General features: G+C 33.3%; 1 protein-coding gene across 2 annotated transcripts in view; it reads right to left on the minus strand.

Annotated features, from left to right (window-relative positions):
* sfmbt2 (Scm like with four mbt domains 2) overlaps positions 1-26,539 on the minus strand; it is a 43,581-nt gene that overhangs the window by 8,491 nt on the left and 8,551 nt on the right. Inside the window, exons 3-14 of one of the 2 annotated variants that reach the window (XM_079868799.1) lie at positions 25,185-25,425; positions 18,241-18,261; positions 7,768-7,856; positions 6,854-7,097; positions 4,885-4,982; positions 4,673-4,774; positions 4,349-4,496; positions 3,841-3,923; positions 2,316-2,442; positions 2,074-2,187; positions 343-385; positions 61-125 (exon numbers count right to left, since the gene is read on the minus strand). In XM_079868799.1, coding sequence (XP_079724925.1) covers positions 61-125; positions 343-385; positions 2,074-2,187; positions 2,316-2,442; positions 3,841-3,923; positions 4,349-4,496; positions 4,673-4,774; positions 4,885-4,982; positions 6,854-7,097; positions 7,768-7,856; positions 18,241-18,261; positions 25,185-25,425 — 1,375 coding nt within the window. The remainder of the gene's footprint in view (positions 1-60; positions 126-342; positions 386-2,073; positions 2,188-2,315; positions 2,443-3,840; positions 3,924-4,348; positions 4,497-4,672; positions 4,775-4,884; positions 4,983-6,853; positions 7,098-7,767; positions 7,857-18,240; positions 18,262-25,184; positions 25,426-26,539) is intronic. The other variant, XM_079868800.1, reaches the window with a different exon arrangement.

Here is a 26,539-nt window from a genome sequence, read left to right on the forward strand (position 1 = left end):
ATGACAAATGCAGAGGTCAGATGAAGTTATTGGTAGAATATGTAATAAATTAAGTCAAACCTGTATCCATGGCCATGGATGGGCACAGGTTAAGAGGGGCATCAGGAGGCTGTGAGGGAGCCAACCTAAAATCAATCAATCAAACAAACAATCAAACAAACAATCAATCAATCAATCAATCAATCAACAAAATTATATTATGGACAACAAAAACAACTGAGTAAAACAGGAAGTAGGTGAATCACATGCATGACGTTTAGGTTAAAATTCCCATGCTTTCTAGCAACACAAACACAAAGGCTCATGGGTAAAAATGTCCACCAGAGGAGTACATCTACTCACTGTTTCTCAGGCTGAACAACAGCAATCTTCTTCTGAGGCAGACCTGAAAACACCATAAAAATTTTATAAATAAAAAACATGACGCACAGGGCAACATAGGGAAGTTTCAAGGATTTTTGTGTGTTCTCTAAAAATGAAAACACCATGAAATTCTGAGAAGTATTGTTTGGATTACTTTCAAGGAGCAGAATAAGATATGCACCACATAAGTACTGTCTAAATTACAGCTGTTTTTGCTGTATTACTTTTTTTTTAATCATAAGCAGCCAGGACAAGTGACGTACAAAAGAATTTTATGGTTTATGTTGCCATCATGTTGCACTGATCTCATCTTAGAGCATAACTATGAAAATATACAGTGCATTCAGACCCCTTCATTTTTTAACAGACCACCGCGCGAACGCAGGAGACCGGAGACGCAAGATCATGGAAAGAAGTTACAGATATCATTGCATTCCAAAGTTTGAGTTTTGTGAACGCTGACCTGCAAATTCGTATTATGTGAAGATAGTAGATCGATATGTCATGGCGTGACCTCTTAGCTGAATTAAGAGAATGCAAACGTTTTGCTTTAAAGTGGAGTAGATTCTATATTTTTACATTTTGGATTTAGTATTATGTATTTGATACATGGTGAATTTTTGTTTTTATCAAGACCATTGCAGTGTCCATAGATATTTTGCTAAAATGCTTAAAAAATCACAAATTTATAATAAAAAAATAAAATAATAATATAATAATAATAATAATAATAATAATAATAATATATATATATATATATATATATATATATATTATTTATTTATTTTTATAAATTTGTGATTTTTAAAGCATTTTAGCAAAATTTCTCTCTCTCTCTTTTAAGGACATTCATAGATTCTATATTTATACATTTTGAATTTAGTATTATGTATTTGATATATAGTGAATTTTTGTTTTTAAAAACGTCTTATCAAGACCGTTGCAGTGTCCATAGAAATTTTGCTAAAATGCTTTAAAAATCACAAATTTATATATAAAAAAAAAATAATAATATAATAATAATAATAATTATTATTATTATTATTTTATTTTTTTTATAAATTTGTGATTTTTAAAGCATTTTAGCAAAATTTCTATGGACACTGCAACGGTCTTGATAAGATGTCTCTCTCTTTCTCTCTCTCTCTCTCTCTATATATATATTCATTAAGGACATTCATAGATTCTATATTTATACATTTTGAATTTAGTATTATTTATTTGATATATGGTGAATTTTTGTTTTTAAAAACGTCTTATCAAAAGCATTTTAGCAAAATGTATCTCTCTCTCTAATCTCTCTCTCTCTCTCTCTATATATATATATATATTCATTAAGGAATTTTTTTTCCTTTTATTTTTCTGTCAGTCTCTTTCAATTTGCAAAGTTATTAGAAATTAAAAATGAGGTTATTGGTTATTATGAAATAAGGAATACGGAGTGTAGTTTGATGTGAAAAACAAAATGATTTAAAGAATTTTTGCATAAGGCTGCAACATAACAACAAAATGAGAATTTTAAAATTGCCTGATATGTACTGTTTATATATATATATATATATATAAAATTGTATCCATTGATATCGCCAAATTCCACACCATTCTTTTTGCAGCATTTAAACATTTTTCTTTTTGATGAAGTAAATGTCAGACTCAAAGCATATGTTTTCATTTCTGACACAAATGAATCCATTAGTATGTGACACTCACAGACAGTCTTTTGTAAATGTGTTAGTGGATAGCCGTTCGCTTCACACCAGCCCACAGGGAAGATATTCATACTCTCAACATCCACTATACAATCTGGTAACGGCTTGGTCAGACCTATAGACAAAGAGAAAGAGGGGAAAAAAAAGTCATTTCTTTTGGTATTCAGTTAGGTCATGTGCTGGAAATATTTCTATTAAATAATATGAAAAGAATGTGCACATACATGCTCTATTCATTCCTACCTTCCAGTTTGAGCCAGAGAAGCCGACCTTTGACCTGAGTGATACGAGCGACACAGAGTTCAGCAGGTTGATGTGGATTCACAGCTTCAAGCCACATATCCTTACAGAAGCCCTTGCTTTGAGAAGCCTGATCGCACGCAACGCAGAAAAAAAAATAGGTCAGTGGAAAAGCCTCATGTGTCCAATTACACAAAACAATGAAGATCACAGTAAATGCAAACAAACAGGATAACAAGGGAGATACATAACCATGAAAATTAACTGGAACATTTTTTAACTGGAAAATGTTTTAATGACTCCAATAATGGCGAACGCATTTATATAAGACTTATCATTTACATCCGATAATTGGTGCAAAATAAACAACAAACAAGCCACAAAGTCATAGCTTTTATCTCGAATCCCAAATTAATTAGTGGAATTTGGCTTTAAAATACCACTGCTGGATGCTGATTGGTCAATACATCATTCCAATTGTCCAAACACCCACAATAAAGTAACAGCTATGATGCAAAACATTAGTTAACATGACATTAATTAACCTTAGTTTACATAGGAATAGGGCTAGGAATTTCAATGTTATTGTGTTAAGATAATACTTGTAAATAAAATGAAATATTTACAAACAATATAAAGACTAAAAACATGTAATTTTATTTTGGATAATACAATATTATACACGCGTGCACGCACACACACACATATATCATAAAATGAAATGAATGGTGACTATCACATTAGATAGTATTGTAGACATTAGAGAGAACTAGAGAATATTAATATTAGCCTACATAATTAATGTAAATATTGTTACTAAGCAGCATTAATTCCATGATTTGTATAATATATATATATATATATATATATATATATATATATATATATATATATATACATATACACAGTATATAGTGTTTTTGTGTGTATTTATATCCATAATGCTGTTTAAGTAACAAAATTTACGCTGCATATATAGTAAAAAATATACCATTAAATATTAAGGTTTTATTAAATAAACAATAGGAAGACTAAATATACACTGTCAACTTAAAACAAACAAAAAATAATAATTTTGCAAGTACATATTGTCTTTTTTTTAAAAAAAAGACAATTTATATATTTACTTACATATTTTACTATTCGACCAAAAACAAAATTTATAAAACCACTGTTATAATGAAGGATGGCACTTCATTTTATTAACCTAATGCGAATATATTCATATTCAAAATATAGCGCACAATATATTTGAACCTTATTATTCAAATAGTCAACTTTAAACTTTATGAAGAACAGGAAACACAAGAGGGGAGGGGTATTTCTCACAAAAACATAGCTATCTTTTTTTTGCATCTTGTCATCGCGTCAATGTGACCAACATCGCAATGGGAAAACCCGATAGCTGGCACGCTTTCATCAAACTTTATATTTTTAACAAGAAATCCCCAAAGCCTCTTTCAGATAAAATCAAAACCGCACTCGTGGTCATCTAAAGACGAGGGGAAATCGAGAGAAAGCGCCTTACGTTTGGGAAACACACATCTGGAGCAGCTTCAGTGCCAGTGTGTTTGAGATAGTCCGCCCAGTCGAAGTCCTGTGACTCAAAGCCTGACAGAAAATGAGACATTGAGAAAAACCAAATGAGACTGAGAGAGAGGCAGAGCGAGCGAGTGAGAGAGAGCGAGACATATTATAAACAAATAAGTTAGTTATTTGTACTGTATTTTCCTTCATCCTTAATTATTTCTAGCTAAAATATATTATTATTAATGTTATATGAATATAAATATAATGATAGTTCATTTTTATATTAATATTCATATTTGTTCTATATATATATTTTTTTTTCTTAATAACTTGATTCTCAAATGCTTAAGCAATACAGATCCATTCTACACCAATAAAGCACACTAAACTAAAAATAATAGTGAGATAGATCTGAGGCAAACAGCATTGATAGACTCTTATTAAGTGAATAGGAATTTAATAGTTAAAATCCCATTAGCACGCAGAGGAATCACAGTCACACCCACCCCGTGGCCTCTCCAGTCCAACACCATTCTTCAGGCACCACTGGACTGGCAGGATGCCCGGTGAGTCGGCGTGACACACCACAGAAGTGGGCGGGGCTTCGGCAGTGAGGTCATCAACTGTGATCTGAAAGTAGCATTCATTGTAGATCTGCAGATCAGAGAGACATGGTGTGAGACAGAGAGAGAGACAGAACGCCTGATGTCAGGGTCGGTGGCTAGTAATTATATCCTCTAGCATAATAACCCTTCATCTAGTGTGTGTGTGTGTGTGTGTGTGTGTGTGTGTGTGTGTGTGTGTGTGTGTGTGTGTGTGTAAGAACGTACTTTAGTTACAGACACAGGGAGAATGTGGAAGGGTTCCACTGGTGAGACCATTTCAAGCTTCATTCCTGCCCTGAAGGAGTGTGTGTTTAAGTCAGCGTGATCCTGAAACACACACATACAGATATCAGATGTGAATGTTATCAAGAGCTTTGTGTAAAATGATGCCTCACTCCTCCAAATTTCCCAAAACACACACACACACACACACTCACCTTGAAGACCTCCAGTGGAAGTGGACTGTTCAAAGCTTCAGTTGTGGCTTGATCTAAAGCTTCAGTCCATTCTGAGCTGCTCCTCAAATCACAGCGATCTGAAAGAGAAAGAGAGAAACACAAGCTCATCTTTCTATCTATCCATCTATTTAATCACCCAACTATTCATCAATCCATCCTTCATCCACCCATTCACCTTATCCATGCATACATCCATGCATCCAAACAAGTATTTATTCAACTAACTATTTATCAATCATGCATCCTCCATACATACATACCATCCCTTTATCTATCCATCCATTTAATCAACTATCCAAACAACTGTTTATTCAACCAATTATTTATCAAGCATGCATCATCCATCCACTATCCATCCATCCGTCCATTTAACCAACTATCCATACACTTATCCATCTATTTGTCCATCCACCCATCCATCCATCCATCCAAACAAGTATTTATTCAACTAACTGTTTATCATTCATGCATCATTCATCCATCCGTCCATTTAACCAAGTATCCATATAGTAATCCATCCATCCATCCATCCCTTTATCTATCAATTTAATCAACTATCCATGGTCATCCATCCATCCATCCATCCACCCATCCATCCAAACAAGTGTTTATTCAACCAATTATTTATCAAGCATGCATCATCCATCCACTATCCATCCACCATCCATTTAACCAACTATCCATACAGTTATCCATCTATTTATCCATCCTTCTGTCCATCCACCCACCCATCCATCCATCCATCTAATCAAATATCCATGGTTATCTATCCATCCATCCAGTTAGCAATCCATCAAAGCATTTTTTCATCCGTCCAGCCTTCCATCTATCCCAGTATTTATTCAACCAACTATTTATCAATCCATCCATCAATCATCCACAATTATTCATCTAACTATCCTTTTAACCAACTATGCATCCAGTTATCCATCGTTTTATCGATCCATCAAAGTATTTTTTTCAACCCAATAGTCATCCATCCATCCATCCATCCATCCATCCAGAACTAACTGTTGTACAATATGTAATAATGTTAGTGCCAATAAGTCAATTATATTACAGATAGGCCAATATGCTATCTCTTGCACACACAGACACTCAGACACAAGAACCTTCTTGTCAACGCTACACTAATACGTAATCAATCAAATATTTTAGCTACTGAAAAGCTACATGATTTTAAAATGTCATGCTATCACCTTGCTATTGAGACATGTAGTTAAACTAATTGCTTGGCTATTTGTAGCATCACAACCACTTAACACTGCTGAGAGTCACAGCAGATGCAGGAAATCACACATTAACACACACTCTCTCTCTCTTCTCAAAATAACTGCTTAGACAGGCCAAGTAATCAATACTAAGTCTAGAGTGACTTTTGAACTAGTAACTGCCTGAAAAATGTATTGAGGTAAACATTTACACCTTTTAATGCATTGACTGATATCAATTATTTCTTATGCATTACTTAAGCATATCTGTTAGAAATGCAAGATCATGAGAAAACATGTTTTGAACTTATTTGCAAGGTTTCCTTTAGGTAAATGTGAATTCAGATCCATAATTATTAGAGTGTGGAAGTCAAACAGGCTGTACATAGAAATTGGCAATGGAACAAGTTTTTGCACACTATCAAAAACTTGGCAATGGTGCAAATGGAACAATTTGCATAAGAAAGGGGAAGCCTCAAGAAAAATGCAAAAAGTATGACTATGAACTGCCCTGCTTTAACTCAAAACCTTAAATGGAAATTTTTAAAAAGTAGAGGAAAATTGTTAATACATTTTTTTTTATTAAATGTATTTTATTTAATGAGATTTAATCTCCATTCATTTTAATTTAATAATCAATTCATTTAACTTAATTATGCAATTGAATCAACACTGGCTATATTTTAGTTTAGTTGCAAAATCATTTATACCGATCAAATACAGGTTAATGCTCTCACCTGTGGGCGGTTTCATTGATAAATTATTCTCTTTGGCCCATCCCAGGGGGCGGAGCCTGTTGTCAAGGTAGAACATCCACCTGTAGTGGGCGGGATCATTTAATCCAACATAGCTGAGGCATAAACGTCCACCGACGTTACACTGGACTTGTGCGGCCCAGTACACGCTAGGTTCGGAGTCATCACGCACTTCCAAAATACAGCCTACCACGATCAGATCCACTGTGTTTTTACCTTTTAATGGCTGAGATGAGAGGATGAGAGAGACAAAGAAATAATATTCTTCACTTAGGTAAATCATTTATCAAGGAATTTGCAATTTAACATGTAACTCTTGATTCGATTGCTGCCGTTGAATCCTCTGGGGAAGACTCAGCTTAAGAGTTTGGAAAAATGATGTGTTGTGCATAATTTTGGATGAAAAAATGTGACGCGTTCATTTTATTTAGCATGAAACGCATCAAAATGAAGAGTAAAAGATGGACATTAGGTGTGTCATTTTTTCCCATAACTAATATTGTCTTGCTGTCACAGACAATGATGGGATTTTTTTTTTCCTATCACATGATCTATACAGTCTTGTTTTCATTCACGTCAAATTAAATGTCGTACACTCTGATTAAGGCCATTCCAAATTTCATTTTCGCCATAATTCGATGGTTCTCAACCAGTGGGTCATGACCCAAGAGTGCTAATAATGTAGCCAATAAACAGAATTATGGTATTGTGGTGCAGTTTTATCTGTAACTTTGTATTGGCTGATAATATCATCATATTTGGTCCAATGTTTGTTCCATGTGATAGGCTGGTAAATCTCACTTCTGCTGTTGTTTACGCATTTACAAAATTGTTAATGTTAAGGACATTTTTGATGTTCTTGTATACTAAACAAATAAGTGTAACATCATTCTCACCCCTTCAAGAAGGTTAGCCGGTGCCGTCCGTGAACCTGTGAGCTCTTTGATAAGAAACTCGGCCCAGTCACTGTACTTCTCTTTAATAGCTGAAATAGATCAAGAAAGAGCAGATAATGAATTTCACACACTATAAATCCAAATACACAGACAATTTCCATACTTTTTTGTCTGGAACTAATGTAATACTTTGCTGTTTGATAATATCTACCATGCACATGTTTGTGTGTGTGTGTATAATTTAAAAAAATCGACACATGCAGGCATACATATACTCAGATTCAAACGTCAGAGACCACAGTGAAAGTGTTTTATTTAGCATTTTTGTCTAATTGAATACCAAATTGTTCATCAAATATTACATTAAAGTTGAACCAAAAAGTAAACATGAATTATATATATATATATATATATATATATATATATATGTATGTATATATATATATATATATATATATATATATATATATTTGTCAAAATTTCTCTAACATCCACAGATCTACAGTTTTACTGTTTAATGGGCTTCCTCTGCCAAACATCTTGCTACTTCCTTCCCAATGGTGTCAGCCACATAAATTATTCATATATGCATTATGAATACATATAACAAGAAGCCAATTTCTGAATTTCATTGTCTAAACGGACACAAACCTCCTGCTTTCTGCATAATTCTACATGGTACCGCCACAGAGAGAAGTGCTGGTTAGTTACGTGTTAGAGAAGAACAACAACACATTAATCATGACGAGTTGTGCATCGTTTGCACAAACTGTACGTTTGCATCAGCAGAATTCACACTGCTGAAGTTCTACAAGGTGGCCAGCATGGTTGTTGACTGTTAGCTTGACTCTAAGAGCCAAACACTGTCTCTGCCCTGTTACGTCACAACTGCTTCACTCAATAACACATGACACCACTCACAAGGGTGTGAGCTCTGCCCTGACAGAGAGAGAGAGAGAGAGAGAGAGAGAGAGAGAGAGAGAGAGAGAGAGAGAGAGAGAGAGAGTGATCAGTTGACTTAACTTCACAAAAATCGAGGAAACCCGTTGCCTTAAAATTATTAAGTAAACGTCATTCTTAATCGAAAGAATTAATGTGGAATTGTCAAGTTCACATAACTTAATTTTTTCAATTAAGCTTTACGTTTATTTACTTAAATTTTAGTAAACCCATTGCCTTAAAATTAAGTAAGTTAACTGAACACCTTTTTACTGTGCAAGAGTTGTAGCAAGTTATTACATTTTAATAAATGAGAATTGGAGTGACCGAAGAATATATAGTATAATTGAAAGTGTTTTCTGCTCTGTCATTGCATTGTCTGCCATTCAACTTAATGTTTTACAGACAGGAATAGAGCAACAGATACACTTTAAATTCATCGCCACACTTTTTTACAACAAGCCTGGTCATTAGATAATTTAGGAATTTCCATTTAAACGATGCGATTGGTAAGCAAAGGTCTCCAGTTGCTTCGTTTAAAGTCCCCGTGAACCGGAAGTTGCAAACGACTTTTCTCCAGTGTTATGACGTATTTCCAAGTGAAACGGAATATTGAACAGAGGGCAGGGTTTTACTTAGCGCTCCTCCTCTCAATCTCCCGCTCATAGCAGACTAACGGTTTGAGGGGAGTGGTTAAGCGTTTTCAAACCAAGCCGTCAAACCTACGTCATCAGAAAAAGACGCCCTTCCAGACCGGAAGAAACATTTCAGATTTTGATTAAAGATTACCATGGTAAATTTTTTTTTTTTTATATTTACTTGCGCGGATTAATTGTTCACCACAAGACTAGTAATATGTGCTAACAAAGTAAATAGGGTCAATTTTGATTTCATGGGGACTTTAATATAATTGCTGTCTAGAAACAAAAAGGATGTTAACAAGCTCTCATTGGGTTTTTTTCCCCCTGTGATATTGTAATTATGGCTTCAAGAGATTCTACAAGAGATTTTTGTAGAGATTTTTAAATATGTTGCAAAGTTTACTTAAAATCCATTGTGGCGCATTTTCTTAAATTGCTCTTGGCTGCACAGACTTGTTCGGATCACATAAATAAATGTATAATTTACAACAACTCAAACAGACACATGAGCTGTTTTGCGCTTCCTTTTTTCTGCACTAGGGAGTCTCTATGCAAATATTGATTATGCAAAAGCAGATTTGCATATCTTCCAACAATCTTCTGTAAACAGCGGGCCAGATTTAAAGAGTTTCTCTCGCTCATGTAATCAAGGCAATTATTCAAGAGAGGAAGGGGAAGAAAACACTGAGTTGAAGGAAAAGCAGTGTTGTGATACTGACTGCTACAGTAGAAACAACCTGTCCTGTGTATCTGAATCGTGGATAACACGATTTCCTGTTTGCCTGCCAATAGTACATCAAGGATACTATTTTTAACAGCAAAAAGGTCATTGCTTAATCAAGTTAACTCAAGGATTTTTGACTGGTTTGTGTTTTTCATATAATTCATCCAACCCCCCCACAAACACCCCCCTCCCCCCAAACACCCTATTCTTCAGTATATTTTATTTCCCACGGAATAAGAGTGACATTTAATCGGAATGTTCTTATTCTCTTCTTTGATTTATAGTAGATTAAATTATATATATATTATATATAACAATATATTAATGTTATTATTTATTGTTTAGTAAAATAATTATACAGTATATTTTTTCCAATTATACAATTTTACATAATTATGTAAGCATATGGTAACAAATAAAGCATTGTTATTTCTTAAAATTGTAGTTATGGCAATTTATTTATTTATTTATTTATTAATATATATATATATATATATATATATATATATATATATATATATATATATATATATATATATATATATATATTTTTTTTTTATTTTTTTTATTGTAGTTACTTTCTGTATACTAAAATAATAATGAATATAAATAAATTTATATTAAAAGTAACATCAAAAAAGTACAAATTAAAAACATTATTATAGTGTAACAAATTTGTTTTAAGGTTAAAGTTAAAGTTGCATAAAAAACTTACAATTAAATAAATTATTATAATTATAATACAGAATTGTATATATACTTTTTACTGAAACACATTAGATATATTTTTTATTTTTTTTATTGTAGTTACTTTCTATATACTAAAATAATAATGAATATAAATAAATTTATATTAAAAGTAACATCAAAAAAGTAAAAATTAAAAACATTATTATAGTGTAACAAATTTGTTTTAAGGTTAAAGTTAAAGTTGCATAAAAAAACTTACAATTAAATAAATTATTATAATTATAATACAGAATTATATATATACTTTTTACTGAAACACATTAGATTTAGATTTGATTGATATTCAGGGTTTAATCATTTATCTAACTTTCACTTTCAAGACATTTTGCCCAAGCATTTGATTTGATAATCAAATCTTACCACAGACATATATGAAGGATCTGCCTAACCATATATTCTATCACTATATAAAACCATCACAGAAGTAGCAATAAAATAATGTGAAGAATCACAGTACTAGGCTACAATATTAGTGTGTATAAGACCTGCACTACTGTAATTCATCTCAAATAGCTCCAATAAGAAAAGGTTGAGTCTGATTGTGTGTGTGAAAGAGTGCTTGTGGCAAAACGCCGCTGTGTCCCAGCGTGTAATCTCTGCAGCACGAGTGTGTACGCTAATCGCTCGAGTGCGGGAGTGTGCGACCGTTGCCATGCCAACAACCCCCCAGCGTCTAAGCACTCGGCTCCGGGCCGTGTGTTCGACACTCTTCACTGGAACGGGATCATTTCATCACATTAGCGCATAACAATGAAATTCAACACATATTTATGCGATTAATCTTAGGCCTTTATATTCCATGTGTGCTTGAGTGTGTGTGTGTTTAGTAGCTTCCTGAATGTTTAATAGCTGTTAAACGTCCACCTTAAAGGTATAGTGGAGGATTTTTTACTTCTGGGTGGATCACCTATACTATTGGTCCTCCTAATTGTCAATCATTCTGGTGAATCAATCAAACTTATTCAAAAAGTGGAGAGGGCGGGTCTTATCTAAAATTCGGAAAGATCCTCCACTATACCTTTAATAAATGAATGAATGAATGAATAATTGGTTCAGTTTATACAGAACACAGGTAAAGTGAAATTGACCTTATTTACTTTGTAAAAAGTAAACATAGCCATTATGTGAAGACTGTCTAAAGTACTAGTGTGACCAACTAGCAGTTAGCCAAGGGGCAATTCTTACCTTTTAGTATCAAATTAGACCAGACCAGTCTACGTTTTTATGTAATTGGCTTTAAACAGTTATGAACATGTCTTAAAGAAAAAAATGTGACGACTAACCTTTAAGACTATAGTCTTAGCAGTTAATGCAACCGGCCCCTGTAATTGTTGTGCACAGATTTTCAGTCCAATTAAACAAAAAGTGTGAAATATTTGATCAAAATGTAATAATTTGTTGGTTGATGTCAGAAATCCCTCTATCTTTCCAAGTATTCCTCTTACTTTGCTTTTGGCCGCCTCTGGCCATTACACATTTGAAAATATTTATACTGCCTTGCATGACGCCCATATGGGCACGTGCCCAATGACCCGTATGGTTAATCTGGCCCACAACTGTAAGCCAATGTCAATGTTTAGTTCTTGAACTACTTCATGACAAATATGGTTCGTGTTCAAAAGCAGTTAAATTTTTTTTTTAAAGGGCCATGAACTGCATTTTTGTGTGTGTGTATATATATATATATATATATATATATATATATATATATATATATAATTTTTCCTGATGTGCACTTACAGTGTTAGTATGATTTCAACTAGTACTGTCAAATCAATTAGTCGTGATTAATAGCATCTAACATAAATGTTTGGGGTAACACTTTACAATAATGTTCATTAGTTAACATTTGTTAATCTATTATATTATTAACTAACATGAACTAACAATGAGCAAAACATTTGTTACAGTATTTATTCATCTTTGTTAATGTTAGTTGATACAAATACAGATGTTCATTGTTTGTTCATGTTAGTTCACATAACAAATACAACCTTAGATTGTTCAATAATGTATTAGAATGTTGAAATTAATATGAACTAAGATTAATAAATGCTGTAGACGTACTGTTCATTCTTAGTTCATGTAAACTAAGGTAGTTAACTAATGAACCTTATTGTAAAGTGTTACCAAGTTTGTATGTGTATGTATATGTATATGTGTGTGTGTATGTATATATATATATATATATATATATATATATATATATATATATATATATATATATATATATATCGATATATACTCATTTTTACATAAAAAATTTGCATAATTTATAAATAAAAAGGTAGGTAATGTTATTTACTCAGTTCCGTTTTCATGGACTTTCAGTTTCATCAGTCATGTGTGTTTCTTTGTCTTAGTTTCCCGCCAGTCATCAGTTGTCATGGACACTAATCAGATAATCAAACTTATCTCCTCATTATCATTATTTTAATTTTTATAAGACAGATAAAGGTTCTTGGTATCACCTTGTTTTACAGTCATTTTCCTCATTAACATACCATGTACTTATTATAGTAATAACAAAAACTAGGTACTAACCCTGATCCTACCACTAAACCTACCTATGTAGTTACCTTATTTTACACAGTACTTTCCTGGGTAAGTACACTGTAAGTACACACATAAAATAAAGTGCAAACCAGTTTTTTTATTTAATATAGTGATGAATCATTCAGCTCTTTGGGGTTCTGTTTACTCGATTCTTTTTAATGAAAAAAATCAGGCTAAATGGCTTGAATCAGTGGAAACCGCTGTCATGTCCTAGTCGAATTGAAACCAAGATGCGAGAAGTGAGGGTGCACTTACTTAAAAAGAGTTTCATTTACACAAACAATCTTTTTCATAACTTTACATATGCCTGGTTCTTAGTATCATGGTGTCTCCTTGAGAATCAATGACTGCTTGCAGCCTTTTGTAACAGTTCTGTATGAGTCCTTCAGTTGTCCTGACTCAATGCCAAAGCTGAATCTCAACATCATAAAGTCACTGTGGGGAAGAAATCAAATGTGCAGAGCATGCTGGGAAACCAATGAACTTACAGGACCTGGAGGCTTTTTGTCAAGAACAGTAGGCAGCTTTGCTACTCAGGAGAAACTCAGAAGGAGACTCATACACAACATCACAAAAGACGATAAACAGAAAAGGAGTTTATCGGAGAACCAATGGTATGTAATTATTTGAACAGTCCTTTAATACTCTTAAAAAAAAAAATCAGTTATTATTATTTGTCATGTGCAATATATGAATAATGAATTGTAGGATTCCTTTTTTTTATTACAGTTTTTCTCGATTGCTTAAACACATTTCTTGAAACTATGCCTCGTATTCTCAAAACTATAAACACAAATCCATAACGTCTCACCCAATTCCCCAAACATCCTATTTTCAGGTCAAAATGAAGCTCTACACTCAAAACCATTCACTCTTGCTGAAAAACCAAACTTTGCCCTCAAACAGGACACACAAGCCCTCAAAATCACACACACTACAACATAGTCTAAGACACTGGTGCAATAAATTCAAAACAACATTTCCAAAACTGGTAAGTTATGTTGCTTGTGGTTCCCCCATCACAAACCTTTTCACATGATGAACACAAAAGACACAACCAGTGGATACATTGGCACATTTGTATTCATACACAGAAAACACACAAAAACATTTTTTTTTTCCCCTGTTTTACTGTTTCCCTGTTTTGAAATACCATCATTTGCCTAGAAAGATAACATTCTGGGAGTCAAGACTATAAAGGAGAAAGGATGCCCTCCCTTCACTGTCTGACTGTATGACTGCTGGCCTTTTCTTGCAAGAAAATAAACCTCATCAAAGACTGTTGGAAATGTTTGTCTCTTATTCAGTGATAGAATTTTGTTTGCCACCACTCCTCCCTGAAGGTTCTCGAGGCGACGGTAAAGCGACTCAAATTTGGCCTTACTCGTAGCCCAGCCTCCCTCATAGTCATACCATTGATAAAGACATGGGCAACTAGAGTGGCTTGAATTTCATCTGAGACTGCTTGTCTTCTTGTCCTTGCCCTTCCTCCTCCTCATTCTTATCCCTCTTCCTTCATGTCTTTCTGGATCCATTGTTCCAAAACACAAACTGATTTGGGCCCTTTTATATATCTATTGAAGGTTCTGATTGATGTGTGTTAAATTTTGACTCTTAGTGTTTCCACTTGGGTAATTGTGTGCTAACTGAGCTGAAGCTGTGCTGACTTGAGTGAACAATTTTGAATGCTAGTGCTTTCTAAATGACAACATGGTCTAAGCAATGAGAAATGAAGGGATTTGTGTGTAGAGTTTTGCAGTGACAGTTCAACAAATCTGACTCATGTGTCAAAACAGGGAATAGTGTTTATAGTTTAGTGAAATGGGTGTGCTTTTTGATAAATGGCGTTATGGTTTTGAAATTTTAGTTCAAAAGCCTGGTTATAGTGTTTAAGCAATCGAGAAAAACTGTAAAACATTTTAAAAATGATAAATATCTTGCCAATTTTGCAAGATGTATTTACGTTTTTTAACAGAACTGTATAGTTTATGGATCAGTGTTGTTATTAACTAAAATTATGAAACATATTTTTTTTATGGAAATAAAGCTGATCAAAACATAAATATTACACACAAAAAAAAAAAAAAAAAATTTAAATGTTGCTTTGGCAACTAGTGAAATAAATGAAGTTGAAGTATGAAAGTTACTAAAACTTAAATAAAAATAAATAAAAATAAAATATAAATAAAAACCTATTGACAAATGGCAAAACCAAAATTACTATAAAACTAAATTATATATATATTTTTAAGTATATATATATGTATGTGTGTGTGTGTGTGTGTGTGTATATACTTAAAAAATAATAATAAAAACTGAAAATATATTTAAAAAAAAAGTTAATTCAAATAATAATAATAGCTAATATAATAGTATAATAATACTAAACACTGTTATAGATGCAAAATATATCGGTACCAAATCTGTTATCAGCCTATATTAGAGATATTTTTATTTCTTACTGGTTATAAAATTGTGCTTGTTTCCCCTATTTTAACATGTAGATTACGATTTAGGGTGCCATGAGCTAACACACAGAGTTAATAACAATAATAATAAACACTCTCTCTTTTAGAAATTTAGCTCTTCCCCGCCAGCATTTAAAAAAAAAAAAAGTTGAAGTTGAAATTCCGTCAATGGCGGGGAACCGCTGTGTCATAAATTATGGAAAATTAGTCAATGGCAAAGGAAAGTTAATAACAAATAATAAATGTAATCTTATCTCAATCAGATCTCATAATGAATATTCATATTTCATAGTATACATAATAATTTGACCTATATTCAAGGATTTAATATGATTCATTTTAGTTGTAAATTAATTTTATTGTTTCATTTTATGTATAGAATTTTTACATTTTCTGGTTTAAACCTTTCTCTTTATGCACTGTTAAGAAAGTTGCTGCCTTAAATTATGTACAATCAACTTGGATGTTTAAGTCATTTCAACTTAAATTACATTAAAACGAACTTAAAACATTTAGTTGAATCTTGTATAACTTTTTTATATAATATTTTGATGAGTTAAAGCAATGTAAAAACATACGTTGTCATAACTTATTGATCATATCATTTTTTTTTTTTTTACAATCTGATTCCCCTCCCCCCGGCTGCTACAGAACTGTTAAAATGAATGTGTACCGACCGACAAATGCATGATATACGAACATTTAACTACATGGCCAAAGAAACAGAAAAACATGTTTAAAATGATATACATGCAAACGTGTGCGTGCATCTAGTGAAGCATGCCGGGCTGAGTAGCTTTACATATGACCTCCAGAGTTGCCTTAACTTTGTGCGTATCAGCTACACAAATGCATGCAAATACACAAGCTCACACTGACACTATACCATGAGCTTCACACCTCTCTCTCACACACTCGTACATACGTCATCTAACAGATAGAACTCAGCAAACAGGCATAAGGAACAAGGAAGGAATATAAACAGAACATATTTGAGGAATGAAGAAGAATTCTGGAGAATTTCTGAGAAAGATGGGACAAAAGATAGGACAAGTTCCAGAACAAGATAGACATAGAGACAGATGAATCATGCATCTTGATACATGGGAGTAGATTTGGGTACAGTTGCAGGTAAAGGACTAGTTCACAGAAGAAAATTAAACTTATGTCACCATTTACTCACCCTCATGTTATTACAAACTGACTTTTGTCCATGGATCACAAAAAAAGTTTAGCAAAATGTACCGGTCACTCTTTTTCATGTAGTTATAATGAATGTATAATGTATAATGAATATCATAAATGTTGTAATGATCAGTGTGCCATATTTCAAGTAGTCATACCATAGCTTTGTGTACGGACAGAGTGAAATTGAACTAGTTCTATTCACTGAGCAAATTCATAATGTCGGTGTGTTGAATTTCGATAACCGGAGTTCATTTAGAAAACAAATCATTCAGACAGACAGGTTTTGTGAACTGGATAAAAACAATTCAATTAAAAAAAGGAATAGTAAGAATAATTAGAATTTAAAATGAAAAAAGGGACAGACAGACAATCATTTTAGTGAATTAAAACTTACATTTTGTCTGTTCATCAAACAAAACTTAAGAGTGGCTAGAATTTTATTCACAATTTCTAATTTTATGCGCCATGGAAGAAAGAAAGTCAAACAGGTTTGGAGGAATTTAAATTCTTAAGCCATTTAAAAAGAGACTGCTGAATAATAGTCTAGTAATACAGTTTGTTTTGTCTGAAAGAAGAACAAAAAAAGCAAGTGATCATTATGCTTTTTTGTTGCATGGAAAAGAGCAGCTTTGACATTTTGATTCCACAAGAAACACAGAGTGGATAGATGATGACAGAATTAACAGTAAAATCTAAATGATCTGTGGGAACTGTAGATAAAATGCAATTTCGGCCCCATTGTTTTAGACAACACCTTGTTACTTTATTTTAAAGATACAAATAATTTGCATTTACATAAAAGTCCCCTTATATATATATATATATATATATATATATATATATATATATATATATATATATATATATATATATCATTTTAGTGACTTTTGGTGCCTCTTTTAAAATGAGTCTATAAAATCACATTATTAAATAAAAAATGTAAGATTTTTTTAAACATTATACTGTATAATATAAACAAGAGCTGTGTACACAGATTTATTTTTTCAAATGATCTTGTATAGACCTACTTGTACATTATAACTACTCTTTCTGAACAATTGATCAGCTATATCAGGCGGTATCATATGGTGAAAACATGGTGCTTCTGCTTATTTGATTTTAAAAATGTTAAAACCAAAGCTATGCCCTTGGTCTGAGAGAAGAGAGGACAGAGAGAGAGAAAGAGAGAAGTAGAGGCTCGGCTTACCTGCTCTGAGGTAAACGTTATCTGAGAAATAAACAGACAGGAAAAAAGATGACCAACAAATACACACTAAACATGCACACTCACACACGTACAAACAAACCACTACTTTTTTTTTTACGCTAATCAAACATGGTTAAACAAACAATATTCCTGGCTGCGCCTCCACATTTTTTTTTTAATTAAGCTTCTGTACACACTATAAAACCTAATTAATGGGGTTTACTCACATTTGCACGAGTCATTTCATTTAGTCATATATCTTCTGGCACTCACTGAAATTAACTTTGCTAATGTAAATGGTTCATGATGATAATAGTTTTCCATAAACCATTTGATTAAACGCTAAAGAACTCTATTTCTATCATCAGTTTCTTTCCTGTCAAAACACATGATGTAAATGACAGCATTACATGTTGCAATTGTTCACGGACCGAATGATTCAAATGTATTATGATGTCACATCTTCCTCTAAATCACTCTTAAGACTTACGCAGCATCCGAAATCGCATATTGTATAGAATAGGGCCTACAACATTTGACATTTTGAAATTTACTTTGCGACCATTAAAACGTACTTTCTGTATAGTATGAATGTGTGATATGAATGAAATGACTTGTTGTCACTGTCATGTGACCTATGGCGTCATTCATAAATCCTCTCCCGTGGCCTCATGGGATAGTAAAGTGTCCATCGAACGCGCATTTCATGATTTCGGGGGAAAGTAGTACACGGCAAAAAAAAGTACAAGCAACTTGGATGTTTAAGTAGTTTGAACTAAAAAAAAATGAGTTGAATTTTGTATAACTTGTAAAAAAAAAAAAAACTGAAAATTGCTTAACTTATTTTGATGAGTTAAAGCAATGTGAAAACATGTTCTCATAACTTATTGATCAAATTATTTTTTACAGTGTACTTTTCGCCAGCTGTTGTTTGAATGCTGTGTATTGCTGTTGGCGTACTGTTTTTCACATACTGGGTGTTTGATTTCGGAGGATTTCAGAAAATTCAGTCCATGTCTGTTAGCTTTTAGGCTAACATCTGCATGCTAGAAGTAATGCCCAAAAATAATCTCTACAAAGAAAATGTAATTTTAACCCTAAATTATAAATACATAATAAATAAATACTCTCTACCCCTGACAGAAAACAGCAAATTATGGTTTATCTCTGATTGTCTGATTTTTTTCCTTTATTTCCTTTCCCAACCATCAATTGATTAGCTAAAGAAATGTCTTTCTGTGGTTTATCGAGCTGTGATGTAAACTAAAACCTAGTGGCAGTTAAAGAAAAAAAAAGGGGAGGAGTGTTTTGGTATGTCCCGCCCCAACTTCCTCTTTCAACATATCAACACAGGAAAGTAAAAAGCACCCGTAAAACCTTTTCGTGGGTTCTTTAGGTTCTTTAGGGTTCTTTATTCTTGAACATTACAGTTCCATTTTGAAGAATTTTTCAACCACAAAGATTCAATATATTTTAAGCATGAGTGTGAACGTTGATGGTGTTTGTCTGTCAAACTTCCTCTTATCTTAGAAATGCAAACACAGATTTGATCTATTTCTTCTGAAAACACACACACACACAGAAAAATAGACAGACAACTGAGGCAACTTTACACTGAAAAAGAAATAAGGAAATGGCCATAAAGTAAACCTAAATGCATATTCATTACCTTAGCTTTAAATAAATATGTAAGTGCTTATGTACACTTTCATATACATTAAGTTTTACTAATGTTTCAGATTGATTACACATAGTAATTTAAGCTAAACAGAGAGCATTTGTAAAGCGCTAGCTGATACAAAATTATTTCTACAAATGTACTTTCAGTATACATACATTTTTGTTTTCTTTTTCAAACTGACATAAAAATGTATGTATTTTCAGTGGTAATTAGCTATGTTTCCATCCAAAGTTGAGAATTTAACTTGGAATATTGCATAAAACATTTGCGAATAAAGCCGCGTTTCCATCCAGTGAGCCGAAGAGAACAAAATCATCATTTCCTGATAAACTGGCGCTAAATATCACTAAGAAAAATTAAAGTTGCTGCAGTAGGAGAAGCCACTGTATATAATAATTTTGTATATAATAAATTACTTGCGCCTCAGAGTGCGAAACAATAAAGTTTTCTTTTTTTGCGTGCTGTTTAGGAATGCAGTCATGTAAGACACTTCTGGAAGGTAATTATCCCAAACCATTTTGATGACAGACTTTGCTCAGGCATTTCAGAATGACCAAAACAACATTTCAAATGCGTTCAGTTCTTTTTTGTATTTCCATCGTAGTTTATGCGCATATTTTCTTATCCGATAAAACGTTTTTCCAAATCAGTTGAGTGCATACGGTTTTTTTATGCGCACTTTTAGAATTTAATGCGCATTTTGGCCTTTCCATCTAGCGTTTCTTTTATGCGATATCCCAAAATGTGCATACAAATAAGTGGATGAAAACATAGCTACTGACACCTTCCACAAATGCTTTCCATAGAGTTGAATTTTTCATTATGCGTACTGTATTCCATAGAGGATTTAAACAGATACATTTGAATATAAAATGACAAAAATCCAACACTGCAGTCAAATACAAATGGCATAATTTCCTCATTGTTGAAGATATGCATCCTACTAAAAATATACCGTCAGCTGGTCATTATCGCAAAATAAACCCCTTCGAAATGATTTTGCAATAATCACCGAATGCAACACATGACTATTTGCGATCAAGTACATGAAATGTATATGGTTGGAAGAGAAAATATGAATGTGCTACTGACACACACCTCAAACCTTAAAGGGTTAGCTGTAACATAAACAATTCTGTCAGCATTTACCCTCGTGTTGTTCCAAATCTGAAATCATCTAGGACTAGGTAACCAAACCGTTTTGGTGACCATTGACTTCCATAAAAACAGATTTCTTAATTTATGTTCCATATAAGAAAGTAAGTATTACAGGTTCGGAACGAATACATGATGACAGAATTTTCCTTTTAGTGTAAACTGTCTCTTTAAAGGCCTGAGGTGTAGTAGCGCATTCATTTGCATATTGCAATATTTAATTATTCAAATATAGTGGTTGCTTCAAAGCCAACTAGAATCAGACATGTTGAAACAACGTGTGCATATTATTATTATAATAACGAAATGTTCTACCATAATTGGGATCAGCATTGCCTGTTATTGTTGTTAGACCTGTCAAGCATGCGTCTGTTAATAGAACACTGTTTGACAGATTACCTTTATAGTTCGCAACCTTTTCTGCCAAAATAACCTTTTCTGATACGAGCAAAACGGGTATGGTCAGATTCTTCTAGAATAGGTATAAAGTCTAAATGAAACAGAGGTTGCGATAGTTTTTTCTTTCCTACATTTTTTAATTTTTAAAGATAAATACTGTTATGCTAACTGTTAACTGTAAGTTACCTTACCATGAAAAACTGTAAATGGTATAACAGCACATTATATGTAATTTTACTGTAAAATCCTGTCAAATTTATGGTTTTTGCAACACTGTAAAAAGTTGCTGCGTTAAATTTTTAAATACAATCAACTTGGCCATTAAGTCATTTCAACTTAAATTACATTAAACTGACTAAAAAATTAGTTGAATCTTGTAAAACATAAAAACAAGTTGAAAATTGACTTATTTTGATGAGTTAAAGCAATGTAAAAACAGTTGTCATAACTTGTCAATTTTTTTACAGTGAAGTGAAAACTATGAATTAGAATGTACAATAAAAAATAAGTAAAAGGACATTTCCAGAAATCCCTGCATTTCACATCACATATTATTATTATATTTTTGTAATCAGTAATGTACATTAGTGTGTTTTGTGTTACATTTTATGTTATTTAGTTAATGTTTATTGCATTATTGTAGTGATGTGTGTTACCCTGATGGTGTTTTGTCTTTGTATGCACCATATACGAGCATTGACCATGTTTTGAACATATATGTCACGTGACTTCTATTGTGCCACCAGTATTATTGTGGTGATTATTGGTATATTTTAAGGTAAAAGGGCAGATTTTGGTACTTTAAAGTAGGTATATTAACATTGTATCACTCTATGAAATATATGGTTATAAGTTGTAAAATATACATGCATCCTGTAAAACTGGAAACATTGTCACAGTATTTTTTGCAGAGAATTTCTGGCAACCACTGATGCCAGTTTTTTTTTTTTACCATCAATTTAATGGGTTCTTTTATATATATATATATATATATATATATATATATATATATATATATAGTGTATTATGACGTATATCGGAATGAAACAGCTTCTTGAACAAAATTAAGTTTTGGCGGGACTTGATTTTGAGGATTGTTGGATCATTTGCTATTGTTGTGATGTCATATGATTGACAGGTTGTCCCGCCCTCATGCCAGTAAACACATCATCAGTTAAAAAAAAGAAGAGATGCCGCTCGATGTGCACGGATAAATCATTTATAATAAATACTGCAATAGTCCATTTAAAAAATAAGAATTGTCCATTTTGATGTCATGGTGCTTTAAAATTTTTAACAATCCCTATTATCTGGAGTGTGCAGTGGTTCGTAAAGATATTGAGTCTGTCAAACATTAGTTAATCCACCAAATTATGATTTTAGATGTCTTGGAAGAGATCAGGCCACAAGTTTATGTTCCTGTAAAGGATTAATGACATGATATAATAAAATACAGTACATCTAAGAGCACTGTATATTAACACCACACGTTCCAGCATGTATCTGCTGTAGGCAAACGGCAAAGTTCCGCTTTACCACAGTACCTCAATGAATGTCTAAAATCCTGAAATGGTCATGACTGGCCTATGGCCTTAGAACAGTTATACTTGTGTTAAGGTCCCCCCACCTTTGACCTATCAATGGAATTTTTTCCACTCTTTTGTGATATTTGAAAATAATTTTCTAGAAAGAGCTGAGCTGGTCACGTGTTTTTACATTCCACTGCGCTACTTTCTTTGTTTTTCAATGTAAACACGCAAGTTTGTAGTCAGACAAGTTTGACCATTGTGCTTGCGTCTTGCGCATGGTACTGCGTCCAAAAAAAGAAGTGCTACTTTTAGAAAACGCGTCTCAAAGCAAAAACACATTCTGTGTGAATGGCCCTTAACTAGAATGAACTGATATGGAAATTTCCATGACTTTTTCTTTTTTTTTAATAATTCATTTATATGACTCCTACAAACATGAAAATCACAATTCATCACAATTCATCAAAAGTTCTGATCCAAATCTCCATTCAATTTTTTTTTGTATTATTTAAATATTTAACATTATACATAAATATTTTTCATTTCTTACATTATTACTACTATTACTTGTGGTAGAAAACCTAACATATTCTTTATAGAAACTGCATTTATAGCAATTGAACACTATTTAAAAAATTAAAACATTCAAATAATAACTTTTATTTTTATAATTAATTTCTCCCCCTTGTAGATATTTATTCCAATACACCCATACCTGTCCTGTAAAAACAAGTTGCTGACTTAAATGTTTAAGTACAATCAACTTGGATGTTTAAGTAATTTCAACTTAAATTACATTAAACTGACTTAAAAAAATGAGTTGAATCTTGTATAACTTTTAAAGTTATGAAAATTGCTTAACTTATTTTGATGAGTTAAAGCAATGTAAAAACACGTTGTCATAACATATTGGTCATATAATTTTTTACAGTATACTACTTATCGCACAGCATATTAACTCCACAGACAGACATTTCCAAGAATTTCAATTCTAATTCTATTTTATTCTACTCCAATGAATCTCCTGTTCAGGATGGTGAACGTCTTCAACAAATGAGTAACTTGTCCGTGTGTTCTTAACTAAACATTTACCTGACCAGTTTCCATTCGAATAGAACATTTTACGTACCTTAACCCTTCTCTAACTAAATTTGGGCCTCTATCCTGCCATGGACTGTCTATAGCAGGGTTCACCAATCTCGGTCCTGGAGGGCCGCTGTCCTGCAGAGTTTAGCTCCAACCCCAATTAAACACACCTGAACCAACTAATCAAGGTCTCACTAGGCATACTAGAAACTTTCAAACAGGTGTGTTGGAGCTGGTTGGAGCTAAACTCTGCAGGACAGCGGCCCTCCAGGACCGAGATTGGTGAACCCTGGTCTATAGCAAGGGTGCCCAATCCTGTTCCTGGAGATCCTGCAAAGTTCAGCTCCAACCCTGATCAAACACACCTGAAGCAGCTAACTTAAGGAGCACTTGATAATTGCAGACAGGTGAGTTTGATCAGGGTTGGATCTGAACCTCTCCGGGAACAGGATTGGATATCCCTGGTCTATAGCAAACAAACAATTTCACCTTGACCATCATGACAAAATAAACATTGTGTGAAGCATTCAACTATACTTCCGAGACTACAGTAAGAACTTCACCAAAAGCAGCAAGTGACACACATATAAATGCGCGTATAATAGCAAGCGCTGCATTAATATAAAGAATTGTGACTGATCACCAGTGCTGTGTTTGCACGAACATTGATATCAGGGTTAAAGTTCATGAAGAAATGATATGGTCCAATGGATAACACTGATAACCAGAATCCAGTTCCAAAGAATCAATCCAACCGTTGGGAGAAGATAATCCATTTAAACCTAAAGACTTTCCAGCTGTTACAGAAGCTAGAGTACATGAAATCTCATGGTGCTCACAATGGAGGACAATGCGTGTATTTTCATAACACTTTGCATTGTTTTTTTATTAGTATTTAAACCCTTTCTGCCGTTGATTATCAGAATAAACAAGGTGGGCCGCTCTAGTCAGAAGAAATGCGTGTGTGTGTGTGTGTGTTTGAATGTCATTTGTTTAGACGGGAGGGACTGTTTTAAATGAACTTAATCTGTGTTTAAATAGACAAGTATCTCTGAATGTGTGTTGGACTTAGTTTGAGTGCATTTGCGTCTTACCTTCAGGTGGCTGAAGCGTTTTATTGTTCAGAGCGCACCAGCCGACAGGATGAAGTTCGGCTGTCATGACGTCACACCAGAAATCAGCCTTGCGGTCGTCTCCATAGCCACAGTAGCGTAACAATAGCAACTGACCACATGTGGTTATGATGGTGGCCACCCAATATGTATCCAGACTGCCCTTATTAGCTACTTCAAGCTTCATTCCAGGCTGAAAACTGCTCTGAAGACTGAGCTCCACCTGTGAGATTCAATCAGAATGGGTATGACGAATAAGTATTCCTCCATGAAAAAAAGTATGGGCTTATTGACGGCTTTAAAAAGTGAAAAAACAAATCTAACAACAGTTGTATTGGGTGTGATTCTCAACTGGTTTTGCTTCAGGGCTCAAATTTGGCATCAAGTAGCAACCCAACACTGCACCAAATCTAACCTGTATTTCATGTTGTCTGGGTTGTATTTGTAACCTTGCTCACTTTTTAAAGTGAAAAAATGTTACACGTCAGCTCATGTACAGTAGTCAACATTTGAAGTGGATCAAAACCTTACATTAAAGTTATACATGAATTTTGAACAATACACGTTCTTGTCTTAGGACAACTTTGATGAACTTGTTTGATCCACGTCAAATGTTGACTACTGTATACACTACCCAAGCAAAAAAAGTTGATGTTTGGATTTAAATAGGGAAATGCTTCAGAATCTATGATTGGATCATTATTGCAGTGATTATTATGTTTCTAGCAGGTTATATGTTTGGCAACAGTTCTTCTAACCCTAATTAATGAAGTGTGTAGCTTTTCATGTAGGAAGACACATCATGGCCATATTCTAGGATGACAAAACCAAGATGCATCAGGCTCAAATTGTGAAAGAATGGTTGGGAGGGAGCATGAAGAATCATTTTTACACATGAATTAGCACCTCTGAGTCCAGACCTTAAATGCATTGAAAGTCTTTGGGATGTCCTGGAAGAGACTTTACAGAGTGCTCCACTCTTGCATTGCCAATACAAGATCTTGACCAAAAATCCTTTTCAAAAATAACCTCACAACCATTAGCAGTGGGTGAACCAACTCTAGGGTAAGGCTAAATGTGATTCCTCCTTAAAAACACATTTAAACAGAATGTCATGAAATAGTTACGTGTCGCCTTTCAACAACCTATACACCCCAGCATAAACGCTCTTGTTATTAAAGTGGTTATGTTCACAAACTACTATAATTTCAACAGGCAAGCATATGCATGATTTGGCATGCCAACCAGTTCGAACAATACATAGCCTAACCATTGCCTTAACTAATGCAGCAAACCATAGCCTACGTTTTCTTCAAAATCTGAATGGATTATCGCCT

Source organism: Squalius cephalus (genome assembly GCF_949319135.1).
Source record: "Squalius cephalus genome assembly, chromosome: 4".
In the NCBI taxonomy this organism is placed as follows: Eukaryota; Metazoa; Chordata; class Actinopteri; order Cypriniformes; family Leuciscidae; genus Squalius; species Squalius cephalus.